Here is a 22,519-nt window from a genome sequence, read left to right as displayed (position 1 = left end):
CTGCTGAAAGCAGGCCCTCCGGACTGCAGTTCCAAAGGGTCCCTTCCGAGGGAAGACGCCTGCAAAACCCAGATAGTACTATCCTGGAGTCACGCGGCGGCGCGCAGCCTCCTAGCCGCCCCCACCCGCCCGGCTCGGCCACAGCGGGGCGGGGCGCGGGGCTGAGCAGGCGCAAGGGCTGGCTGCTGGGCCGACGAGGGGCGGTGCCAGGCCGTGGGTCCTTAGTCAAGTGACGCGAAGCGGCCGGCCTGGGCGCCGACTGCAGAGCCGGGAGGCTGGTGGTCATGCCGGGGTTCCTGGTTCGCATCCTCCCTCTGCTGCTGGCTCTGCTGCTTCTGGGCCCTACGCGCGCCTTGCGCGTAAGTCTGCGGGACCCGGGTACGGGGAGGCATTGCTAGGGGACAGGCTGGCGGGGAACCGGGCTGGGGTCGCAGCCACCCGCGGTCCCGCAGGGCGGGGAGCCTGAGCCCCGAAGTGCCCCCCAGCAGGCTTGCGGCCGGCGGAACGCAGGCAGTGGACCGGCCTTCCCGTCGGGGGCGGGCCGGGCGGGGCGCGCGTCCTTCCAGGCAGCTAGGTCGCTTGTGCGTTCCGCTCCGGCCGCCCTTTGCGCTTGGATCCACTTCCCCATCTGTAACGAGGTGTTGAGACGAGGTGCGTGTAAACATTTCCTAAGTTGGCTTTCCGGGAGGGGATTCCAAGTTGCGCGGGTTAGAGGGTGCCTCCGGCTCTGGTTTGCGGCGCCCTCGCTTTCCCAGTTCGTGCTCTGCGGAGCGCTCCGGAAGGAGAAAAATGGGGTCAGGAGAGGCCCCTGCAGTGGGAACATTGGGTTAGTTCCCCTCTGGGTGCTCTCCCTCTTCGTGCATCTTGTTCCTTTCTCACCACTCCCCGTCGCCTGCCCTTTGGCTTGGGTTTTTCTTTGTATTTGTGAGACCCTTTTCCTTCGGCGTTTGGGGGTCCAGGTTGAGGGGGGGAATAGGCAGGCTGCCGGGGGATGCCATCGTTGATCGGGGGAGGGCTGGCGAGGCGAATAGGTGAGGCGCGGGGCGTGCACAGTTGGTGGGAGAGGAAGGACAGCTTCACTCGCTGCGTCCGAGCTGAGGCGACTGGCTGAGGGGCTCCGAAGCGCTGCCTGGGGAGGTTTGCATCACACCTGCGGAAAGGAGAGTGGGTAGTTGCAAGCTGCTCCTCTGCACGTTCCGCGGACCAACTTTGGTTCCTCCAGGGTGTAGGTGGGCTGAGCCTGCAGTATGCTTTAAGTAAGAGCTGGTAGCATTTGACACCGTTGACTTGTAAGTTACACCCTTTAATAACGCTTTCAATAACGTGCCTAGGGCAGAGAACAGTGGTACATTTATCTACAACCAAGATTGAACATCTTAAGTATTTGGAAAACAGCTGCTGAAAATGTTTTCATTTTGGGAAAAAGTCAGCACAGATTATTTGCTGCTCCCTCTTCACCCCATCTATGGTTCCCCTACCGCAGTATGTAGACAGAATTTTCTTGTCCAGAAGGCCCGTAGGACCTTAGGAGTCAGAGCTAGCCAGCTGTGAGAACCACTGGGGAAGGTGGAACTGGGGCACAGTTCAGGAGAACAGTGGCAGGGTAAGGGGCTAGGGGAAAGGCAGATCTTAACCAGTATCTGGGAGTGGGGGTAGGGAGAGAGAGAAGGATTTATGAACCAGGAACAGGTGGACAGGGTCAATCTGTCTGATGTGAGCTCATCAGTCTTGTGCAGCGTCATTGGGTCAGGGTGGATGCCCTGTGGCTGCCATACCTGAGGCCCACACAGCGAGGCTGGCATCACCCCAGGATTCTCATTTCAGGTGCCTAGGTGTCCCTCTTGGGCTTCTGTGCCCACAGCTAAAGAAAGATACCAGCAGTCTAGCTTTCCATTATCTCCTTGTTTACATTTCTTTAGGGTTCACGCCATTCTCCTGCCTCAGCCTCCCGAGTAGCTGGGACTACAGGCGCCCGCCATCACACCGGACTAATTTTTGTGTGTGTGTGTGTATTTTTAGTAGAGACGGGGTTTCACCATGTTAGCCAGGATGGTCTCGATCTCCTGACCTCGTGACCCAGCGGTTCTCAAATTTTAACTAAATTTTAGCTGTCCTAGAAATTAAGAGAATATTCCTTTTTTTTTTTTTTTTTGAGACAGAGTCTCGCTCTTTCACCCAGGCTGGAGTGCAGTGGCACGATCTTGGCTCACTACAACTTCCACCTCCCAGGTTCAAGTGATTCTCCTGCCTCAGCCTCCCGAGTAGCTGGGATTACATGCATCCGCCACCATGCCTGGCTAATTTTTGAATTTTTAGTAGAGACAGGGTTTTACCATGTTGGCCAGGCTGGTCTTGAACTCCTGACCTCAGGTAATCTGCCTGCCTCGGCCTCCCAAAGTGCTGTCATTATAGGCGTCAGCCACTGTGCCCAGCCCTAGAGAATATTTTAAACTATTTATTAAGAAACACTACATCATTACACATTAATAAACATATATATTTGAAAAACAATAGTATTTCTCCCCAAATTTTAGGGTGAAGAGTTGCACTATTTTACATTTCTGCAAATCTCTTTCAATGTCTCTTAATAGAAGACAGTCAAATTTTCATGTTTATTTCTGCATTAAATCTGTTGCCATATCACATGTCACATAGCCTCTGGAAGACTCCACCTTCAGGACAGAGTGAGAATGGAAAAGGCAGTAATGGCTTGGAATTATAATAAAAATAGTTTTGACTAATTGGACCCCTGAAGGGCTCTCTCCAGACCACACTTTGAATACCGCTGATTTGGAATGTTTTTATAAAACAAGTACATGCTCACTGTAGAGAAACTTTAAACGTATAGAACATGTGGTAAGAAAATGAAAACTGCCCATCATGTCGCAATGCTGTGAGTTTCTTTTTGAATAATAAACTATAGCTAGCAACTGACTGGTATTTGAGTGGCTTGGATTCAAGGTGGGTTGGGCAGATGTAAGTGGCCTTTGAGTTTTGAATGGGTACAAGGACGCTCTAATATCCCACAAAGCTGATGCTGGTTCCTGGTTGCAGGCGGAGTTGACCTGGAAACCTCTCCTTGGCTACTGTCCTTTCTAAGGAACTCATTTCCAGAGTCCACCAGCACAGAACTGGTGGGGGAGCCTACTAGGAGCAGAGAAAATGGCCATCTTCAGGCAGCTGTCCCTAGGTGCGAAGGCCACCCTGGCTGCTGTCACTGTCTTCGTGTCCATGATCGCCTCCCGCTCGTATCTGGCAGAGAGCCTTGAGCTCAGGGCCTGGCGTTGGCTGCTTCGCTTGCAGCTTGCCCTGTTTGTCAACTCGCTCTTGCTCATTGGCTCCCTCTACATTTGGCGCAGCACAGTGAGCAACCTCTGCCACTCCCCAGCTGCAGAGTCAACCTGTTTTCAGCTTTGGAAGGTGGTGGTTCTGGCATTTCTGGCCCTGGCCCATTCCAGTTTCTTTACCATGTTCTTTTTAGTGGCCGAAGAGCCCTATCTCTTTTCCTTGGCCGCCTACTCCTGCCTGGGTGCTTACATCATCATGCTCTTCTTCCTCTGCATCCTCAGCGGCATGGAGCAGGCCTACCAGCTCTTGGCCTGGCGCAGTGGTAGGGTCGTGGGCAGCCTTGACAAGACAAGGAAGCTCGTGCTCAGGCCTGCCCTGGCAGTGGGAGTGACTGCTGTGCTCAGTGTGGCCGGGATTCTGAATGCCGCACAGCCCCCGGCTGTGAAAACTGTGGAGGTGCCCATCCATCAGCTGCCTGCCTCAATGAACAACCTCAAGATCGTGCTCCTCTCAGACATTCACTTGGGCCCCACAGTGGGCAGGACCAAGATGGAAATGTTTGTGAGGATGGTGAATGTGCTGGAACCAGACATCACGGTGATTGTGGGTGACCTCTCCGACTCAGAAGCCTCGGTCCTGCGGACGGCTGTCGCTCCTCTGGGCCAGCTTCATTCACGTCTCGGTGCCTACTTCGTTACAGGCAATCATGAGTACTACACGTCAGATGTCAGCAACTGGTTTGCACTTCTGGAATCCCTGCATGTCCAGCCTCTTCATAATGAGAATGTGAAGATTTCCGCCACACGGGCCCAACGTGGTGGTGGTGGCAGTGGCGGTGGGAGTGAGGATGAGGACTGGATCTGCTTGGCTGGGGTGGACGATATTGAAGCAGACATCCTGCACTACTCTGGCCATGGCATGGATCTTGACAAGGCCCTGGAGGGCTGCAGCCCAGACCACACAATCATCTTGCTAGCTCACCAGCCCCTGGCTGCCAAGAGAGCTCTCCAGGCTCGGCCAGATATTAACCTGATCCTTTCTGGGCACACACATGCTGGGCAGATCTTCCCCTTGAACGTAGCAGCCTATCTCCTGAATCCCTTCTTTGCTGGTCTCTACCAGGTGGCCCAGGCTACATTCGTGTATGTCAGCCCAGGCACAGCCTACTACGGGATACCCATGAGGCTGGGTAGCAGGGCCGAGATCACAGAGCTCATCCTGCAGCGGTCTCCCTGAACTGGCCCTGCCCTGTGCGCCTCTGCCCTGCCCTTGTCCTCGACCCTCCGTCCTGCTTCAGAGTGGTTTGCCTGCTTTTCCCCTCCAGCCTTGCCCACTCATCCTTGCCTACACACCCTTGGTCACAAGCCTGACTCAAACAGTGACTTATGGTGGGCCTGCCTGGCATGTTCAGGCTGGTTTAACTGTTTCCTTGGCCAGTTGCTTTTTTTGATGCACTTGTGAGATCACTAAGGTCACACATATGAGCACTCCCCTCTATTTTCCAGATGGTGTGGAATGGGGACCTTCTCCTGCAGAGCTCCCAGGGATGAACCTCCCCTCGGGGTTGCTAGAAAGGAATACCTCTAGAAGGTGGGGCCGGGGAGGAGCAGGAGCATTTTTCTCCTGGTGTTTTAAAATTGTCTTTAGGACTTAAGTGGTTTCCAGAATCATTGATCCAGAGCCTTTCTGGGGAAGGGGTAGTGTTGCCAGGCAATTTGGGAGAACAGGCAAGATGGAAGGGCCCTCTGGCTGCTAGAGAAGAATATTTTCTTTTCCTCTGATTCTATCAGGATCACCTCTATTGAGGGCATCAGCAAAATCTACTGGAATGCAAAGCTCCTCCTGTTCCAGGCCTTGAGGGATGCTATTTAACTGTCTGTGCTCCTGGGCCTTTGGGGGCAAAGTCAGGGGAGAAGAACGGTGGGCGCCATGGTCGGTGATGGTGAGAACATGGCTGCTTAGGAATTCAGAGGGCTTTGCCTCCGTTGTCTCATTTTATACAACCCTTCGGGGAGCTCATTGGGGACAGGCTGCTTTTCCCTATTTGGAGATAAGGAAACCAAGGCAAAGAGAGATAGGGCACAGGCAGTATGACAAGATGTGTAGATTTGGGGCTAGAAACCAGGTCTTGTACCTCCCAGTAAAAGCGGTGCTTTTCCACCGTGTGGTCATTAAGTAGCTGCATCTGTTGCAGGTGAGTGCAGGATTCAAATGCAGTTCACCAATTCACACTGCAAAGAGAACGAACAAGGGCCTAGGACCTCATGCTCTTTCAAAGTGGTTTGCTTGAGGCTGATTTCACCTTACCCATGCCTACATGGACCGGAGCCTGGAAGGGAGTCAGCTAGTTTCAGTGTAGGATGTCTTACATTTGAAGAAGAGTCAGGAAACTGGAACCCTCTACCTCCGACCCCAGGTTTGAGTTCGATTTTTCTGTGAGCAGCTGGGTTCACTCTGTCAGTGGGAGAGATGAGGCCTGCATGGGAGTGGCAGTGCTGTGTGCCTCTGGCAGGGCCTGCAGACTCCTCTCCGTGGGCCTGGCTGTGGAATGCAGAGACTGTTCTTCCTGCTAGGTGGCTTCCAACCCACTTGCCTGACCCTATAAAAGCTGCCCTTGGGCTCTGGCCACGAAATGATAGGGCCATCCCTGCTGGCTTCTAGACCCATAGAAAAACCAGGCAGGGATTATGATGTCCGAGTGATCCTGTTGGCCTGGCCCTTTTGCCAGAAGCAACAGATCCTTTGATCCTGAGATGGAGATAAGCACCCGTGTTAGAAAAGGCCTCACTGAGAAGACAGGGCTGGGCTGGTTTCCTGCTGGGTGATTTAGGCTTGTGATGGAAAGTCTTCTTCCCATGGGGAGTGAAGACACTCGCTCTGACTGGAGAGGCTAACCCTGCTGCTCACTCGTAGGGCAGCGTTGGGTGGGTGACTTTCCCTCACTCAGCCTTGGTTTCCATCAACCCTAAAATGGGGATAATTATCGTATCTACCTCAAGATTGTTTTGTCAGGAGGGATCCATCAAGCCTTGTGCATGAGTTCCACATGGCACAGCGTGCACAGTAAACACTCAATGTTAATTTTTCAACGTTCCAGTGGAGCTTGCTAAGGAAGTCTGTTGGGCACAGGTGCCCAGAGGATTCATGGAGCAGCCAGTCCTGGGGAATGTGAGTGGGTAGCGAGCCGCCTGCTGCTGGGGCAGGTGATGTGTCAAAGCAGCAACTGCTAGGGGTTTGCCTTCCTCCCCTCGTGCGCATTCTGGCAGGCAAAGGGGGTTTCTTCCTTTCCTCCTTGTCCTCCTGGTGTATAGTGGGGTTCTGGGGGATCTGGAGACCACCCTTTTTGTTCCCAGGCAGCCACGATATTGACAGTGGGCCATCCCATGCAGTTTAAAATGTATCTTTGAGTTGAAATTTTGGTGGTTTCCTTATTCTTTTTTCTGTCTTCAGTGTCCTTCCAAACTCACTTTTCTTGTGTCCCGACCGCATTTTGTGAATCATCCTTACTCCCTTTAAGTTCTCGCTTTGGATTTCACCAGGTGGGCTAGATGGTGCCATTTCACTTCCACTGTTTGATGCGACTGGTAATGTTTGACTCACCTGTTACGTGTTATTTCACTGGTTTCTTGATTTTACATCTTTCCATCAGTGACCTGGGCTTGATGAAATTAGCTTTCATTAAGTCCTATTTTTTTTTTAAATTTTGCATCCTTACCTCTTTTCTTTCTCTTGAATGCCATCATTGTGTGGTCTTATGTACCCCTCATCCACTCTGAAGTCCTTGCTTGACTGATTGCTTTCTATTAGCAGAAAGAAAACAGGTTCATCCTATGTATCTGAGAAACAACATCAACACCCTCTCGTATGTGGTTTGTATTCCCTGACGCGGCGGACATTTTTGCAGCAGAAATTTCTCCATCACTGTCCAGATTCTGGCCCTGGTGGGCAGGTCTCCATGACACCTTTAGTCCCTCTGTTCAACATTCTTAAACCATTGACCATTTTGTTTGTTTGTGGCTGGGGGAGGTGGTGAGAAACGTTACTTGAAGCTTGATCATTCTTTCAATTTCATTTGTTTCTTTATTTTTAATCTGTTAGATGCAAATTGAAATGCAATGCTTTTTGAAAATTAGCAATAGTGTCTGTAGTATATGATGCTGTCACAAAATCTCAATAAATTGATCCTGCTGCCATTCCTTCCAAATACCCATCCATGCTTTTCTTCCCCTCGTGTTTTGTTTGGTTTGTTTTAAACTTTACGTACATGTACCTCTCTCCCAGCTTTAACAAGCATGACGAGACCATTCTGCCATCCTTTCTCAGCTACCCCTGCCCCACCCATACTCTTTATTTTTTGGCTGGAGTATATTAAGGTAAATCATAGAAAACATAATGTTACCCCAAAATTACTTCAGTATGAATCCTTTTTCAAAAAGCATAGCTATAGTGTCATTATCATATCCAATGAAATTAACAGTGATTCTTGAATATCATCTAATAGCTAGTTAGGAGATTTGGGGCTAGTAGCCAGACTTTTGACCTCTTTAAAGAAGTGTTCTTTCCACTGTCTGAGTATTAAGTAGCTGTATCTGTCACAAACGAGTACAGAATTCAAATGCAATTAACTGTGTGAAGAGTTAGTGTTTAGTTTTTCCTGATTATCTCAACTATATTTTTTATTGTGGCAAAAAAATTACTATCTTAACCATTTTTTTTGTTCTTTTTGTTGTTGTTGATCTTAACCATTTTTAAGTGAATAGTTCAACAGTGTTAGGTACATTCACATTGTTGTGAAATTGATCTAATTGATCTGTAGAACTTTTTTATCTTGCAAATCTATATACCCATTGAGCAACAAGGCTCCATTTCCCCCTTCCTCCAGCCCCTGGTGACCACAATTCTACTTTCTGTTTCTATGAATTTGACTGCTTTAGATACCTCGTATAAATGAAATCATGCAGTTTTTGTCTTTTTGTGGCGGGCTTATTTCAGTTAGTATAATGACCTTAAGGTTGTGGCACGTGACTGGATTTCTATCCTTTTTAAGGCTGGACTACAGTAATATTCTGTTGTATTTTCATGCCACATTTTGTTTATCCATGTTGAGCATGTTTTCATGGGCTTGTTGGCCACCTGTATACCTTCTTTGGAGAAATGTCTATTCAAGTCCTTTGCCTATTTTAAAATCAGGTTATTTAATTTATTGTTGTGGAGATGTAGGAGTTCTTTATATATTCTGGACATTAACCCCTTATCAGATACGTAATTTGCAGATATTTTCTTCAGTTCTGTACATTGCCTTTTCACTGATTGTGACCTTTGATGCACAGAGTTGTAAAGTTTAATGCAGGCCCATTTCTCTATTTTTGCTTTTATTTTGGCATCATATCCAAGAAATCATTGCCAAGTTCAATATCATGTAGCTTTTTTTCCCATGTTTTCTTCTAGGAGTGTTATAGTTTTGGGTCTTACGTTTAGGTCTTTAACCCATATTGAATTAATTTTTGTGTATGGTATAAGATAAAGGTTCAACTTCATTCTCTTGCCTGTGAATATCCAGTTTTCCCAGCACTGTTTTCTGAAGCAATTGTCCTTTTCTAACATCAAGAGGTCTTGGCATCTTTGTTGAAAATCATTTGACCATATACACAAGAGTTTGTTTCTTGGTGTTCTATTCTCTCTCATTGCTCTATTTGTCTGTCTTTATGTCATTACCATGCTATTCTGATTACCATAGCTTTGCAATATGTTTTGAAATCAGGAGATATGAGTCTTTCAACTTTGCTCTTCTTTTTCAAGACTTTTGTCTATTTGGTGTCTGTTGAGATTCCATATGAATTTTAGGATAAATTTTTCTATTTCTGCAAGAAATGCTATTGGGATTTTTATAGGGATTGTGTTGAATCTGTGAATCACTTTGGGTAGTATGAACATCTTAACAATATGAACCTTCCAGTCCATGAACACAGGATGTTTTTTCCATTTTTTTGTGTCTTCTTTAATTTCTTTTTAACAGTGTTTTGTAGTTTTCAGTGTAGTCTTTCACCTTAGTTAGGCCTATTTCTAAGTATTTTATTCTTTTTGATGCTTTTATGTATGGAATTTTTTGAAATTCCATTTAGGATTGTTCATTTTTAGTGTATAGAGAAGCAACTGATTTTGGTGTGTTGCTTTTTGTATCCTGCAACTTTGCTGAATTCATTTATTAGTTCTAACTGTGTGTGTGTGTGTGTGTGTGTGTGTGTGTGTGTGTGTGTGTAGTCTTTAGGGTTTCCTACATCTAAGATTATATCATCTGTGAATAGATCATTTTACTTCTCCTTTCTAATTTGAATGCCTTTTATTTCTTTCTTGCCTAGTTGCTCTGACTAGGACTTCCAAAACTATGTTGAGTACAAGTGGCAAAAACAGACATCTTGCCTTGTTCCTGATCTTAGAGGAAAAGCTTGCAGTCTTTCACTATTGAATATGATGTTAGCTATGGGCTTTTCACATGTGGGCTTTATGATGTGGAGGTAGTTTTCTTCTATTTTGCATTTGTTGAGTTGTTGGTTTTTTTAATCATGAAAGGGTGTTGAATCTTGTCATGCTTTCTCTGCCTCAATTTAGATTATCATGTGGTTTTTGCCCTTCAATCTCTTAATCTGGTGTATTATATTGATTGATTTTTATATGTTAAACCATTCTTGCATTTTAGGAATAAATCCCACTTGATCATAGTATATAATCCTTTTAATGTACTGTTGAATTCAGTTCACTAGTATTTTGTTGAGGATTTTTGCATCAATATTCACCAGGAATATTATTGTTCTGTAGTTTTCTTGTAGTGTATTTGTCTGGCTTTGGTATTAGAATAATATTGGTCTCATAGAATAAATTTTGAAATGTTCCTCCTCTTCAACTTTTGTAAGAGTTTCAGGAGGATTGGTATTAATTCTTCTTTAAATGTTTGGTAGAATTCTCCAGTGAAGCCATCTGGTTCTAGGTTTTTCTTTGAGTGTGTGTGTGTGTGTGTATGTGTGTGCGTGCGTGCGTGCACATGCTGAGACATGGTCTTGCTCTGTCGCCGAGGCTGGAGTGCAGAGGCATGATCTTGGGTCACTGCAACCTCCACCTCCCAGGTTCAAGCGATTCTCCTTCCTCAGCCTCCCAAGTAGCCAGGACCACAGGCACGCGCCACCACACCCGGCTAATTTTTGTATTTTTAGTAGAGACGGGGTTTCACCATGTTGGCCAGGCTGGTCTCAAACTCTTGACCTCAAGTGATCTGGCCGCTTTCCCCTCCCAAAGTGCTGGGATTACAGGCGGGAGCCACCGTACCTGGCCTCTTTGAGGTTTTTGATGATTGATTCAATCTTTTTAATAGCTATTGGTCTGTATAGATTTTCTGTTTCTTCATGATTCGGTCTTGGTGGGCTGGGTGTGCCTAGAAATTTATCCATATCTTCTAGGTTATCCAATTTGTTAGCATACAGTTGTTCATGCTATTCTCTTACAATCCTTTATTTCTGTGTCATCAGTTATAATGTCCCCTCTTCATTTCTGATTTATTTATATCTTCTTTTTTTAAATCTAGTTAAGTTTCTCAATTTTGTTGATTTTTTTTTCAAAAACCAACTGTTTTTTTTCCTACTATCTTTCTATTCTCTTTTGTTTATTTCTGCTCTAATATTTTATTTCCTTTTGCTAGCTTTGGGTTTATTTTTTTCTTCTTATGGAATTGTCTTTTTATAGTTATTTTGTTTGAAACAGGATCTAAAAATAGGTCTATATTTTGCCTGTGGTGTATTTCTTCAGTCTCCTTAAGTCTATAACATCCCCTTTTCCTTATTTTTTGTCATTTATTTGTTCAAGTTATCTGGGTCATATGTCTTAAAATTTTATACATTTTAGATTTTGGTGTCATTTAACATGTTCATATTTTCTGTGAGCTCATAGAGCTAAAGCTCTCTAAAGGTTAGAGCTAGAGGCTGGATGGATTCAGGTTCAACTTTTTCGCTTTTTGGGTAGGAAGAATTCATTGCTTCACTGATATTAAGATTGACCTGTTGGTCCAGGTGTTGTCAGCTTGATCCCTCCACTAGAAAATTCCGCATTATCTTTCCATTTAATGTTTCAGCAGTCATTGGTGATTGTTGCCTAATGTCATTATTTCACTAAAGATTGCAAAATAGTGATTTGTAAAATTCTACCCTTTTTTTCCTGCATTTACTGGCTATGGATCCTTTACAAAGAACTCTCCTCATCAATTGTGTGGTTACTCTGAAAAAGCCTATAACAAAGGCAAGACAGATACCAGATTCTTTCACTTGATTCCTTAGTTTATAGCATAATGATCTGATACCACAGCAACCTCCAAGAATGACCAATAAGCTTTTCTTCTGGGTGGGTGAAATATTGTTAGGAATTTAGATATTTAGATATTTTATATATTTGATGTTTTTTAGTTCATCAAAGTGTTACATCTTTTAATACTCAAAATAGCCCATCTTTGGCCAGTTGGGACCTTTTCATTTTTCATTTTTTACTTTTTAGAGTCTTAGTCTTGCTCTGTTGTTCAGGCTGGAGTGCAGTGGTGTGACTGTAACTCACTACACTCTCAATTTCCTGGGCTTAAGCGATACACTCACTTTGGCCTCCAGGTAGCTAGGACTACAGGCATGCACCACCACCACCACTCCTGGCTCTTTTTTTTTTTTTTTTAGTAGAGACAGAGTCTCTCTTTGTTGCCCAGGCTGGTCTCAAACTCCTGGCCTCAAGCAGTCCTCAGCCTCCCAAAATGCTGGGATTACAGGTGTGAACCTGTAATCAGCCTCCCAAAATGCTGGGATTACAGGTGTGAACCACTGCACTTGAGCTGGTTGGAGCCCTGTCATCTTGTCATTTTGATGAGACCCTAATAGTTTGTTTTTTTTTTTAATCTAGCCCTGTTTTGTACATCTTATGCCACAGACTTGGATTAACTAATTTCTTGAAGAAGCAGCTTTGGTTACTTTTAGTGGGAAATGTTTGCAGATCACAATTTAGGCGCTATATGGGTTAGATTGCTTAGATTAGATTGCTACCCGCTGATATCATTTCCAAACTGTGTCTTTGGGTATTGCTAGGAAATGCAATACTTTTTTAGAGAGAAAAAAAATCATAAGTGTATACTAGTATATACAATTCAAATAAGAGATTATGGATTTTATTGTTTTTTAATGGACTGTATTTTTTAGAGTAGTTTTAGCCTTATAGCAAAATTGAGTGGAAGGTACAGAGATTTTCCTGTATCTCCTGATTATGGGGCTCTTAATTTTGTTTGATTTTATGTTTGTTTCTCTCTCTCTCTTTTTTTTGAAACAGACTCTTGCTCTGTCACTCTGATTGGACTGCAGTGGCACCATCACTACTCACTGCAGCCTGAACCATTCTGGGCTCAAGCAATCCTCCCACCTCAGCCTCCCAAGTAGTTGGGACCACAGGCATGTGCCACCATACCCAGCTAACTTTTGTTTATTTTTTATAGGGATGAGATCTCATTTTGTTGTCCAGGCTGGAACTTCTGGGGTCAAGCCATCCACCCGCCTCAGCCTCCCAAAGTGCTGGGATTACAGGCATGAGCCACTGCACCCAGCCTGTTTCTCTTTTACACTGAAAAATTTGGTTCTTAGTAACCTAATGTAGTGACTTACTTCTTTTATCCTACTACATATGTAATGGAACCAAAATAGTAATGTCAATGTGGTTATTAAGATGAAGTCTACTGAATGCAGTTTGCTTTTGTTTTTTTCCCTGAATGCAGTTTAAGCTGTATTTTTATCCTTAGGCCAAATATGATCAATGTAGTGTGGAAAGTTAGGTCTGTATGTTTTTAATTTTAAAGAAATTACATATTTTTTAATTTAATTTTTATTTTTTTAAACTGCACATTTACCTTTTCTCTGAGATGAGGGGGCACATTTAAATCTGTGCATGTCCAGAGTCCCTGAGGATTGGGAATCAGTCCAAAGCTGTGCTCGCTTCTCCTCTTCCATTGCGATTTGCCTTCTTTATCCAGTCTTTTGGAATGCTGAACAAAAATGTTTTTGGCACAAGGCAGGCATGAAAACATAAAGTTAATAAAAGTCGAATGCATAAGCTAGAGCAGATTATCCACAGATTCTGCCATCTCCATATAGATTATCACCATTGCCTGCACCTGTTTTCCTTCTCCAGCCTATTTGATGGAATGGTGCTTCCATGACATGTGGTATTTGGAAGGCTCTTAGTTCTGATGTAATCAGGGTTTGACCCATAGTCACCTGAAATATTTCTTCTGTTTCTCTTTGTTCTATGAACTGAAGGGTCTGAGAAGCCCATGTTATGCAAATACCCTTCCATCCCCTTCCCTCTCCTCTTGCCTCTATCCATGTTCCCTCAGCCTCAGGGTGCTTGCAGGCTAAGAGGATTGGGTCTCTGGCATCCTGGAGCTGAACAGCTCGTGTCAGGAATTCCCCAGGCCCTTGAGTCTCTGGGGTGAGTTGTAGGGGTGTGTAGGATGCTGGGGATTAAGATCTGCTGAGTAGGTGCTTACCAGAGTTATACTGAAGGACCTGAAGACAGATCATCTTCAAATAATCAGCATGACCCATAATCTGTGATGTCACTGAGCTTCTTTTATTTCTGTAGTCAAGGAATGTGCACAAGTAATGCAAATATAATTACTTTTAGTCCTGAGGATTAGGGAACTTGGGGGATGTTCACATTACCTGATGATGTCAATATTGTGTTATGTTTAATTTTTTTAAAAAAAGAGATGCTTATTTATTACTGAAATAATCTAAACTGAATAAATAACTTTTTAAAAAATTACATTGGCCAGTATTAGGTTCCTGATACGTATTTGGTGTTTTGTTTGTACTGCTGGGTTTTTTCCCTCCAGTATTGGATGCGTTAACGGGGAGCCTTGAGAAGTTATGAATTTTGGTTTGTTCGGAATTGCTTTTTATAAGTTTTCTGTGACCTCATGCACTAAATACTGATGCTACCATACTCCTGCAAGTATGAAATAAAAGTATGTCTCTTCAGTATTGCATTCCTGCGCCAATTCATTTAGAAGGGTAGAATTTGCACACAGGTCAAATCTTGCATTATTTGCATTTGGGGGGAATACACTCTGAAGGCAGTTTTCTCTCTCTCTGTCTCCTTTTTCCTTTCTTCCTCCTCTTCCCACTTTTTTTTTTTTTTTTTTTTTTTTTTGAGACGGAGTTTCAGTCTTGTTGCCCAGGCTAGAGTGCAGTGGCGCGATCTTGGCTCACTGCAACCTCTGCCTCCCAGGTTCAAGGGATTCTTCTGCCTCAGCCTCCAAGTAGCTGGGATTACAGGCATATGCCACCACACCCAGCTAATTTTTGTATTTTTAGTATAGATGAGGTTTTGCCATGTTGGTCAGGCTGGTCTCGAACTCCTGACCTCAGGTGATCCACCTGCCTCAGCCTCCCAAAGTGCTGGGATTACAGGCGTGAGCCACTGTACCTGGCCTATTCCCACTTTTTTTGATCGCCTTCTGTCAGTAGTGCCACAGCTCAGAGGAAGCTCAAAGGAAGCTGGGTCTTTTTTTTAGGTCTGTAACTTTTGAGAGGGGTCATCTTGGGTCCATGAAGTGGACTGTCCCTGTTTACTTTGGCTGTGACAGTCAACAATGATGAACTGTCTTTTAAGTGATACTGCTTCTGCAGCTGTCCATCTTGATCTCCTCTCTGTGGCTTTTCTAGGTTTTTGTTTCAGAGACATGTCCCCTGCTCTCCTGGTTCAAATAACATGGTGGTGTTTATCTCTCAGACCATGACAGTCCATGAATGCACAGACAGTCCAGGTCTCGTGTGATACAGCAGGGCAGTGGACACAGCCCCGGGCAAGAGGGAGAATATACTGCTGTCCTGCCCACTCACGAACTGTTTTCAATCCTTTTTATCAGTAGGATTTGAAAAGATTAGAACGTTAATAGCAAACCAAATATCAGAGGCTGTGTTGTTCTGTCCCAGTGGTAATCCCATACCTACGTGGTAGCTGCTTTTGGAGCTACTACTCGGTCAATTAAGTGGCCACCATCATGTACCGTGATCTGTTTTTTCTGGCAGAGGCTCACGGGCAATTTGAATGAACATGATGGAAATGATCTTTAAGTCTTTGTGGAGGGGGCACTAATAGCTACAATTCCCAGAGGATTGTGGTCTTGCTTCAGATTTATCTTGAGTGGGAGTGGGGAGTGGGCAGTTCCAGAGCTTCCACTTGATCCATGATGGCTCCTACTCATGATGAGGGTTCTGCAGGCCATTATGTAAAACCATCCCACTTTGAACTCATAGCCACGGAAATAACCGTGTGATGGATCCTCTGATTTGTTGGACTCTCTGTGAAAAGGACTGGGGCCAAGGCTCCCATTATCCCTGGCCTCCCTAAGAGTGATAAGGGAGAGTGATGGCATTTCAGGTTCCCTGGTGCTACCATGTCAGTTCAGACTGTATCCAATAGTCCTCAGAAGGTGGTGGCCTTGGGGTGCCCCTTTTCTTAGGACACAGTTACCCTGAGTCTTGTTGGGAAGGATTGGAGGAATATTTACTGTGTGGACTTGGGGTGGTAATGCAGGATCCTTCCTCAAGGGGATCCATCCAACCTTCCGTCAAATTTTGTTGACTGTATGTTAGAGAACTGGCTCAAAGCTGGGAATTGGATGAAGGAATCTCAATTTTCCATGCAGTTGTTGACATCAGCCTTTTGCTCACAAGTTTTTAAACATGTCAAGCAGTACTCTTGCTGATTGCCTGGCCAACTCACCCCACAGAAACGTGTGGCTTATGAGCCACTGCATAAGGTCACTCCTGGTCCACAGGTCAGCACACCCTGGTTGCCACTGTGACCTTGCTGGTTGTTGTGGTAATTGTGCCTTCCTGCTTCTGATGGTTAAGCGGTCCCATGCTGGTTATGCCAGAACCTCATCATCCCCAGCGACACTAGGGCGCCCCTTGCCTGCAGAGGATGGCCCCACTGGGGGGGCTTCCCAAGTATGCCAGGGCCCTCCTCACCAGTGCCTTCCTTCCTGAAGGGAGAGTTCTCTGGGCTCTCCTGGGGAATAGAGCCAGGTAGTGGGGTCTCTGGTCACCCTTTTTACATTCCCACCTCTTGAGCCATTCCATACCTTTCTCAGGATGCCAAGGCAGTCCTGGCATCCTCACCTCATTTCCTGTAGACCAGCGTCATGTCTAGGTTCCAAGGATCCTCCCAACAGCATAGGGACTGGGCTGTTACCAATAGAATATAGGTCATGGGAGAATACACCCTACCAGTAACTTCCCCATATCCGGCCTGGGATTTCCCCCCTCAAGATCCATTCCCAGTGACCCCCATAGTTAGGTCTTACTTTTCTGGCCTGAGATGTGAGTCTCTTTAAACATTGCCACAGAAGCCTCTGATATTCATAGGATGCCCTGAGTGGATGGCTCACCTGAGCCCATCAAACTGTCACTGTCTTCAAAGCTTCCAAATCTGTTAATAAAAGCCAGCTAACCTCACACTCCTTTCAATGACCAGTGACCCCCACCTCTGCCCCGCTCCAGGGGTGGAGCCAGTGCAGATACCAACTGCTCCCCCTCTCTCCGTGCCTCCTCCCAGTCCCACAGAGTTGAGGGCCTTGGTATTTGTCTTTGAGGCGTTACCACCCCACTTAGCACCAGCTATAAGGTTCTTGCTATTTGACATTCATGAGACAACAAGGTGCAGACTCACATCCTGATGATCTGCTGTTGAGGCCACTCCTGGTACCAAGGTCGTACTTTGGGTCCCTCTAGAAGCAGAACATTGGGTGCAAGTGGTTTGAGAAGTGATCCAAGAGCATAGGAGCAAGGGACAGGTGGAAAGAAGGGACAGCCTGGGTCAGAATGCATATTGTAGTTATCACTCTGGGAACCGGGACATGATTCTTCTGAGACCTCCTGAAAAGTGCACAAAGTGTCTCCAGAATTATTTGCCTAAAAAACAAGAGAATGCAGTTCTCCACCCTCTTTGTCCCTCATTGGCTGAAGGTTGCCCTCAGGGGCATGGACTGCCTGGTGCTCCTGGACTTCTGGGCTGAACCCGTTCCCCCAGTGTTGGGGCAGGAAGGCAAAAAGACATGAGATCTGAGTGTGAGTTGAGACAATCAGCACAAAGCATACTGAGCTTGCACAAGACCATTCACAGAGCTACAGCTGATGTAGGCATGTTTTTAAAAACTTTTAAAGACCAGGCGCGGTGGCTCACGTCTGTAATCCCAGCACTTTGGGAAGCCAAGGCGGCGGATTACCTGAGGTCAGGAGATCCAAACCAGCCTGGCCAACGTGGTGAAACCCCGTCTCTACTAAAAATACAAAAATTAGCCGGGTGTGGGGGCAGGAGGCTGAGGCAGGAGAATTGCTTGAACTGGGGAGGCGGAGGTTGCAGTGAGCTGAAACTGTGCCATTGCACTCCAGCCTGGGCCACAAGAGTGAAACTCCATCTCAAAAAACAAACAAACAAACAACAACAAAAAAAACAGTTTTCAGGCTGGGCACAGTGGCTCACGCCAGTAATCCCAGAACTTTGCGATCGTGAGGTGGGAGGATTGCTTGAGGCCAGCAGTTGGAGACCAGCCTGGGCAACATAGTGAGATCCTATCTCTACAGAAAATTTGAAAATTATTAACTGAGCATGGTGGCGCACCCCTGTGGTCCCATCTACTTGGGAACAGAGGTGGGAGGATCGCTTGAGCCCAGGAGGTCAAGGCTGCAGTGAGCCATGATCATGCTGCTGCACTCCAGCCAGAGCAACTGAGCAAGAAAGACCCTGACTCAAAAACAAAAAACTCTCTCCTCTGCCTTCTCTTTTCACCCTATATCCCTCCCAAAGTGCTGGGATATCCATCGGAGATCATTTCACAATGGCAAGGGCTACATACTCTCCAGAGCTGCGTAACGTTTGATCATGTATGTGTATTTGTATATATACAAACATGCATGTACAATACACATACAATATAAACCATAATTCATTTTATCAGTCTGCATTTTTATTTGTGTCAACATTTTGCTAGGAAAATTTTTCAGAGAGGGTTGAAAGATTATACCATTAACATATTACTATCAGTCCATTCCTCCATCTATCAATTCATCTTATTTTTTGGATGTATTTCAAAATAAGTTGCAGATATCAATGCCCTCCTCTTGCTAAAATAAATACTTCAGTAGGCATATCATTAACTAGCAGTCAGCGTTTGTTAGTAGCCCCTTTTTCTCCCAAGGTAAAATTTACATACAATGAAATGCACATATCTTAAACGTACCATTTGATGAGTTTTAACAAATGCCTACACCTGCATAATCCAAAACCCTTATCTAGCTATGGAATATTACCATTACCCCAGAAAGTTCCCTCACGTCCCTTCCCAGGCAATACCTACCTCTACTCTCCCAGAATTAACTGTTCTGATTTTTTCTTCCACCATAGATTAGATTTGCCTTTCCCAGGACTTCATATAAATAGGTTCATGCAGTATGAACCCAATTGTGTAAGGCTTCTTTCTCTCAACATTTTTGAGATTTATCTACATTATTACAAATACCAGTAGTTTGTTCTTTTTTATTGCTGAGTAGTAGTCTATCATATACATATGCCATAGTTTGCTGAGGCAGGAGAATCGCTTGAACCCAGGAGTTCAAGACTGCCATGAGATATGATTGAGCCATTGCACTCCAGCCTGGGTGACGGAGCAAGACCCTGTATCCAAAAAATCTTTAAAAATTATAATAGTAAATAAAAAGTAATAAAAATAAAAGAATTAGGATCCAAACCAGGTTCACACTGACCTAATGAATATCGTATCATTTCATATTACGAATATTGTATCATACCTTATTACACATATCATATCACATATAATGATCTAATGCAATCATTAGGCCATTATTCCTCTGAAGTTCTTTCATTTCCAAATAATACTCCCTTTCTTTCTTTTAATACCATTGATTTGTTGGAACAACTGAATCATTGGACTTTTAAAATGTCCCACATTTTGGATTTGGCTTATTGCTTCCTTATGGTATTATTAGATTCGGGTTCAATTGTGATTTTGATTCAATAATGAGGACTACTTTCTAGATGAGACTGTACTTCGTGTTAAATCATAACATGAGAGACATAATGTCTGGCTATTCCACTTTTATTGAGGCTGAAATTGAGCAGATGGAGCACAAAAAATATGCCCAATCCTTCACACAATTTCCATCAGTGTTTCTAATGGTTTTAGCATCTATTGATGATTATAGCTTAAATCCATTTCACTAAGTGTTGGGGAAAAGGTGTTTTTCAGATGCTTTTATTCCTTCTGCATTTATTGTTATTTTGAGACAGGGTCCCTCTCTGTCACCCAGGCTGGACTGCAGTGGCCCTATCACATCTCACCATCGCCTTGACCTCCTGGGCTCGAGCAATCTTCCTGCCTCAACCTCCTGAGTAGCTAAGACTACCGGTGCCTGCCACCACACCGGCTAATTTTGCTTGTTTATTTATTTTAAACAAGAAGTTTAAACAACAAGCTTCTTGACTTGAAGGAAAAACTATCTAGGATTCCTTTTTTTTTTTAGACTAATTTATCCCTACTTAAAGACAAATTGCCCTACATTTAACAACTATGTACAACAAAGTTATAAAATTGTCCTTGGTTTTACAATGATAAATGAAAAACATTAACATTCTACAATTGAATAAAGTATGCAAGGATTTTTATGTTTTTTTTTGTTAAAACAGCAAAATAACTTACTGAAATATAAAGATAAGAGCTGAATGAGCATGCCACTAATGAAGAAAAGGGAGTATTTTTACAGAATCGGTATTTTTCCCCATCTCATCTCCACTTGATATCAATCAAAACGTACCATTGGCTGTTTAGTTAAAAAAAAAAAAGCAATATACTTGTGCACATTTACCAGTTACTTTATGTACAATAAAGGAATGGGGAAGGGGGAAATGAAAGAATAGAGAAAACTGTACTGTAGTAGTCAGGATGTGGTAGAACCAAATTGCAGTTTTCTAATTGAGAGTGTGATCTTGGTCTGTAAAGAACAGAGTTCTGGAGTGAAGTGGGAGGTTCCCTTTTTAGTAGACACCCCCTGTCTGCTGTTGGAACACATCGGTTGTATCTTCATCCTCCATTTCCAACTGAGCAGGTGTGTCTCTTTCATTGATTGGTTGCCTGTCAAATTGGAATCTGATCTGTCTCATTGACCATCCCTATCGTTCACAACAGGCTTTCATTAGTTTACTAAGTGGTGTATGCCTCTTAATCCTAAACTGCACCACAGAACCCTCCTGCCCTGCCACCTTCAAATTAATATGATCTTTGTTCTCAGTCTTGATTCCTTCCTTGGGCTTTTCATCTGCCACGGCAAGCGCCTAAGTCTCAGCTGCCGCTTCACAAAAGAGGTACCAAGACTGCACCGAATGAGCACGCAAGCAGCAACAGGAGTGGGAGAAGGAGGAGGCGGCAGCAGTGGATGAGGGAGACACTAATTTTAATTTTTTTTTTTAGAGAGACAGGGTCTCACCATGTTCCCCAGACTGGTCTTGAACTCCTGGGCTCTAGCAATTCTCCTGCCTTGGCCTCCCAAATTGCTGGGATTACAGGCATGAGCCATTGTGTCCGGGCCCTTCTGTATTTAATTAACTGGGATCCAGTGGAGAATTTTCCATTGTCAATGTTTTGATAACCCTGAAATACAGTTTTTATGTGAAGGGGAAGTAAACTGCTTGCCTCTTTCTCTGTATTTATCACTTTTCATAGTAATGAGTTGGTACTCTAGCAGTCTCCAAAAGTGACCAATGAATTTTTTCTCCCTGTGTATTACGATGAACTGATAGGTGTTAATATACACGTAGTCATATTTTTTAAATTGATATATCTCTTAAGTCTCTCACACGCTTGCTCTCTCTGTCTCTCATTTTGACACTCAGATTTCTCCCCAAGAACAGTGGGAGCCTCTTCAGGTTCGCGCCTGTGCCTCACATCTAACTGGCCACCATCCTGGAATGTCCTCCTTCTGCCTCCTGCCCACCTCATTGTCACCACCGTGGGCCATAGCCACATCTCTTCTGCCTTTTTTGCCCGTTCAGGAAAAAGCCAAACATTTGAAAACACATATCTGGTCCTATCATTCTTTCATTTCAGTTGCTCTCCATGGCTCTCAGCATAAAATCCGGGCCCTTGAATCTGGACTTCAGGGCTCATTCGATCTGGCCCTGGCCTCCTCCTCTGCCTCAGCAGCTGCCATGTTTCAACTATATTGAGGCTCTGTGGCTCCTGGCCTGTAGTCCTGCCCTCCCTCCCCCAGGCCTCACACGCAGTTTTCTCCATCTGTGTCACCTTCCCCCATGGCTAACTTCGCTTCATCCTAGGCCTTGGCTCAGGCCAGTGGTTCTCAACCTTGGCTGCACATTACATCATCTAGGCAGCTTTAAGAAATTCCAATGTCTGGGTTCCTCCCAAGGCCAATTAAAACATGAATGTCTGGGGGTGAGGTCAACTTTGCTTTTTTTTTTTTTTTTTTTTTTTTTTGAGACAGAGTCTCGCACTGTCGCCCAGGCTGGAGTGCAGTGGCACGATCTCGGCTCACTGCAAGCTCCACCTCCCAGGTTCACACCATTCTCCTGCCTCAGCCTCCTGTGTAGCTGGGACTACAGGCACCTACCACCACGCCCGGCTAATTTTTTTTTTTTATTTTTAGTAGAGGGGGTTTCACTGTGTTAGCCAGGATGGTCTCGATCTCCCGACCTCGTGATCCACCTGCCTTGGCCTCCCAAAGAACTTTGCTATTTTTAAAAGCTTGCGTAGATGATTTTGCTGTGCAGCCAAGATTGAGAAACACAGTTTGGGGTGTTTCTTCCTTTGAGAAACTTGCCCTTGCCCCTTCCCTCAACCCCGCCATGCCTGGGTTCCCTGCCATTTATTTCTGCTGCAGCATTCTGCTCTAACCCTTACTTTACCACCTCGACCTCACTGTGTTAACCCTTGGGTTTCTTCTAGGCTAGATGGAAGCTTCATATGGGTTGTGGCCACATCTGTGTGGTTCTTGTCTGTGATTACTCAGCATGTAGGAGGTGCTTGGTAATACTATATTTGTAAATGGATGGTAGGGAGATATTTAGACTAGACTTTGAGGTCATTGGAGGGTAGAGACAGTGTCCCACCATGTATGGGACAAAG

At 44.8% G+C, this 22,519-nt stretch overlaps 2 protein-coding genes and 1 pseudogene across 10 annotated transcripts in view; 2 read left to right on the top strand and 1 right to left on the bottom strand.

The window, feature by feature from the left end:
- Positions 1-139: 139 nt before the first annotated feature.
- The window catches only part of GLB1 (galactosidase beta 1), a 139,746-nt gene continuing 117,366 nt past the window's right edge, over positions 140-22,519 (top strand). For 4 of the 9 annotated variants that reach the window (XR_002943096.3, XR_001713226.3, XM_016940638.4 and 1 more), the window contains exon 1: positions 140-359. Coding sequence is in view for 3 of the 9 variants with exons in the window: in XM_016940638.4 (XP_016796127.1) it covers positions 285-359 (75 nt within the window). In the remaining 6 variants the exon portion in view is untranslated. Of the gene's footprint in view, positions 360-538; positions 652-22,519 lie in introns of those variants that run through there. The other 5 variants (XR_010155558.1, XR_010155557.1, XM_063806693.1 and 2 more) reach the window with 2 other exon arrangements.
- Positions 531-7,481, top strand: TMPPE (transmembrane protein with metallophosphoesterase domain). Its single transcript, XM_001168325.7, has 2 exons — positions 531-651; positions 3,055-7,481. The coding sequence occupies exon 2, from the start codon at positions 3,163-3,165 to the stop codon at positions 4,522-4,524; it is 1,362 nt and encodes a 453-aa protein (XP_001168325.1). The 5' UTR covers positions 531-651; positions 3,055-3,162; the 3' UTR covers positions 4,525-7,481.
- LOC104005515 (small ubiquitin-related modifier 2-like) lies at positions 20,416-21,395 on the bottom strand (annotated as a pseudogene).

This window comes from Pan troglodytes, chromosome 2 (assembly GCF_028858775.2).
Source record: "Pan troglodytes isolate AG18354 chromosome 2, NHGRI_mPanTro3-v2.0_pri, whole genome shotgun sequence".
Classification (NCBI taxonomy): domain Eukaryota; kingdom Metazoa; phylum Chordata; class Mammalia; order Primates; family Hominidae; genus Pan; species Pan troglodytes.
This window is presented reverse-complemented; position numbering and strand designations above follow the sequence as displayed.

Bases quoted from the DNA above. Each gene is read 5' to 3' on its own strand.
- TMPPE (XM_001168325.7), top strand. From the start codon at position 3,163: ATGGCCATCTTCAGGCAGCTGTCCCTAGGTGCGAAGGCCACCCTGGCT.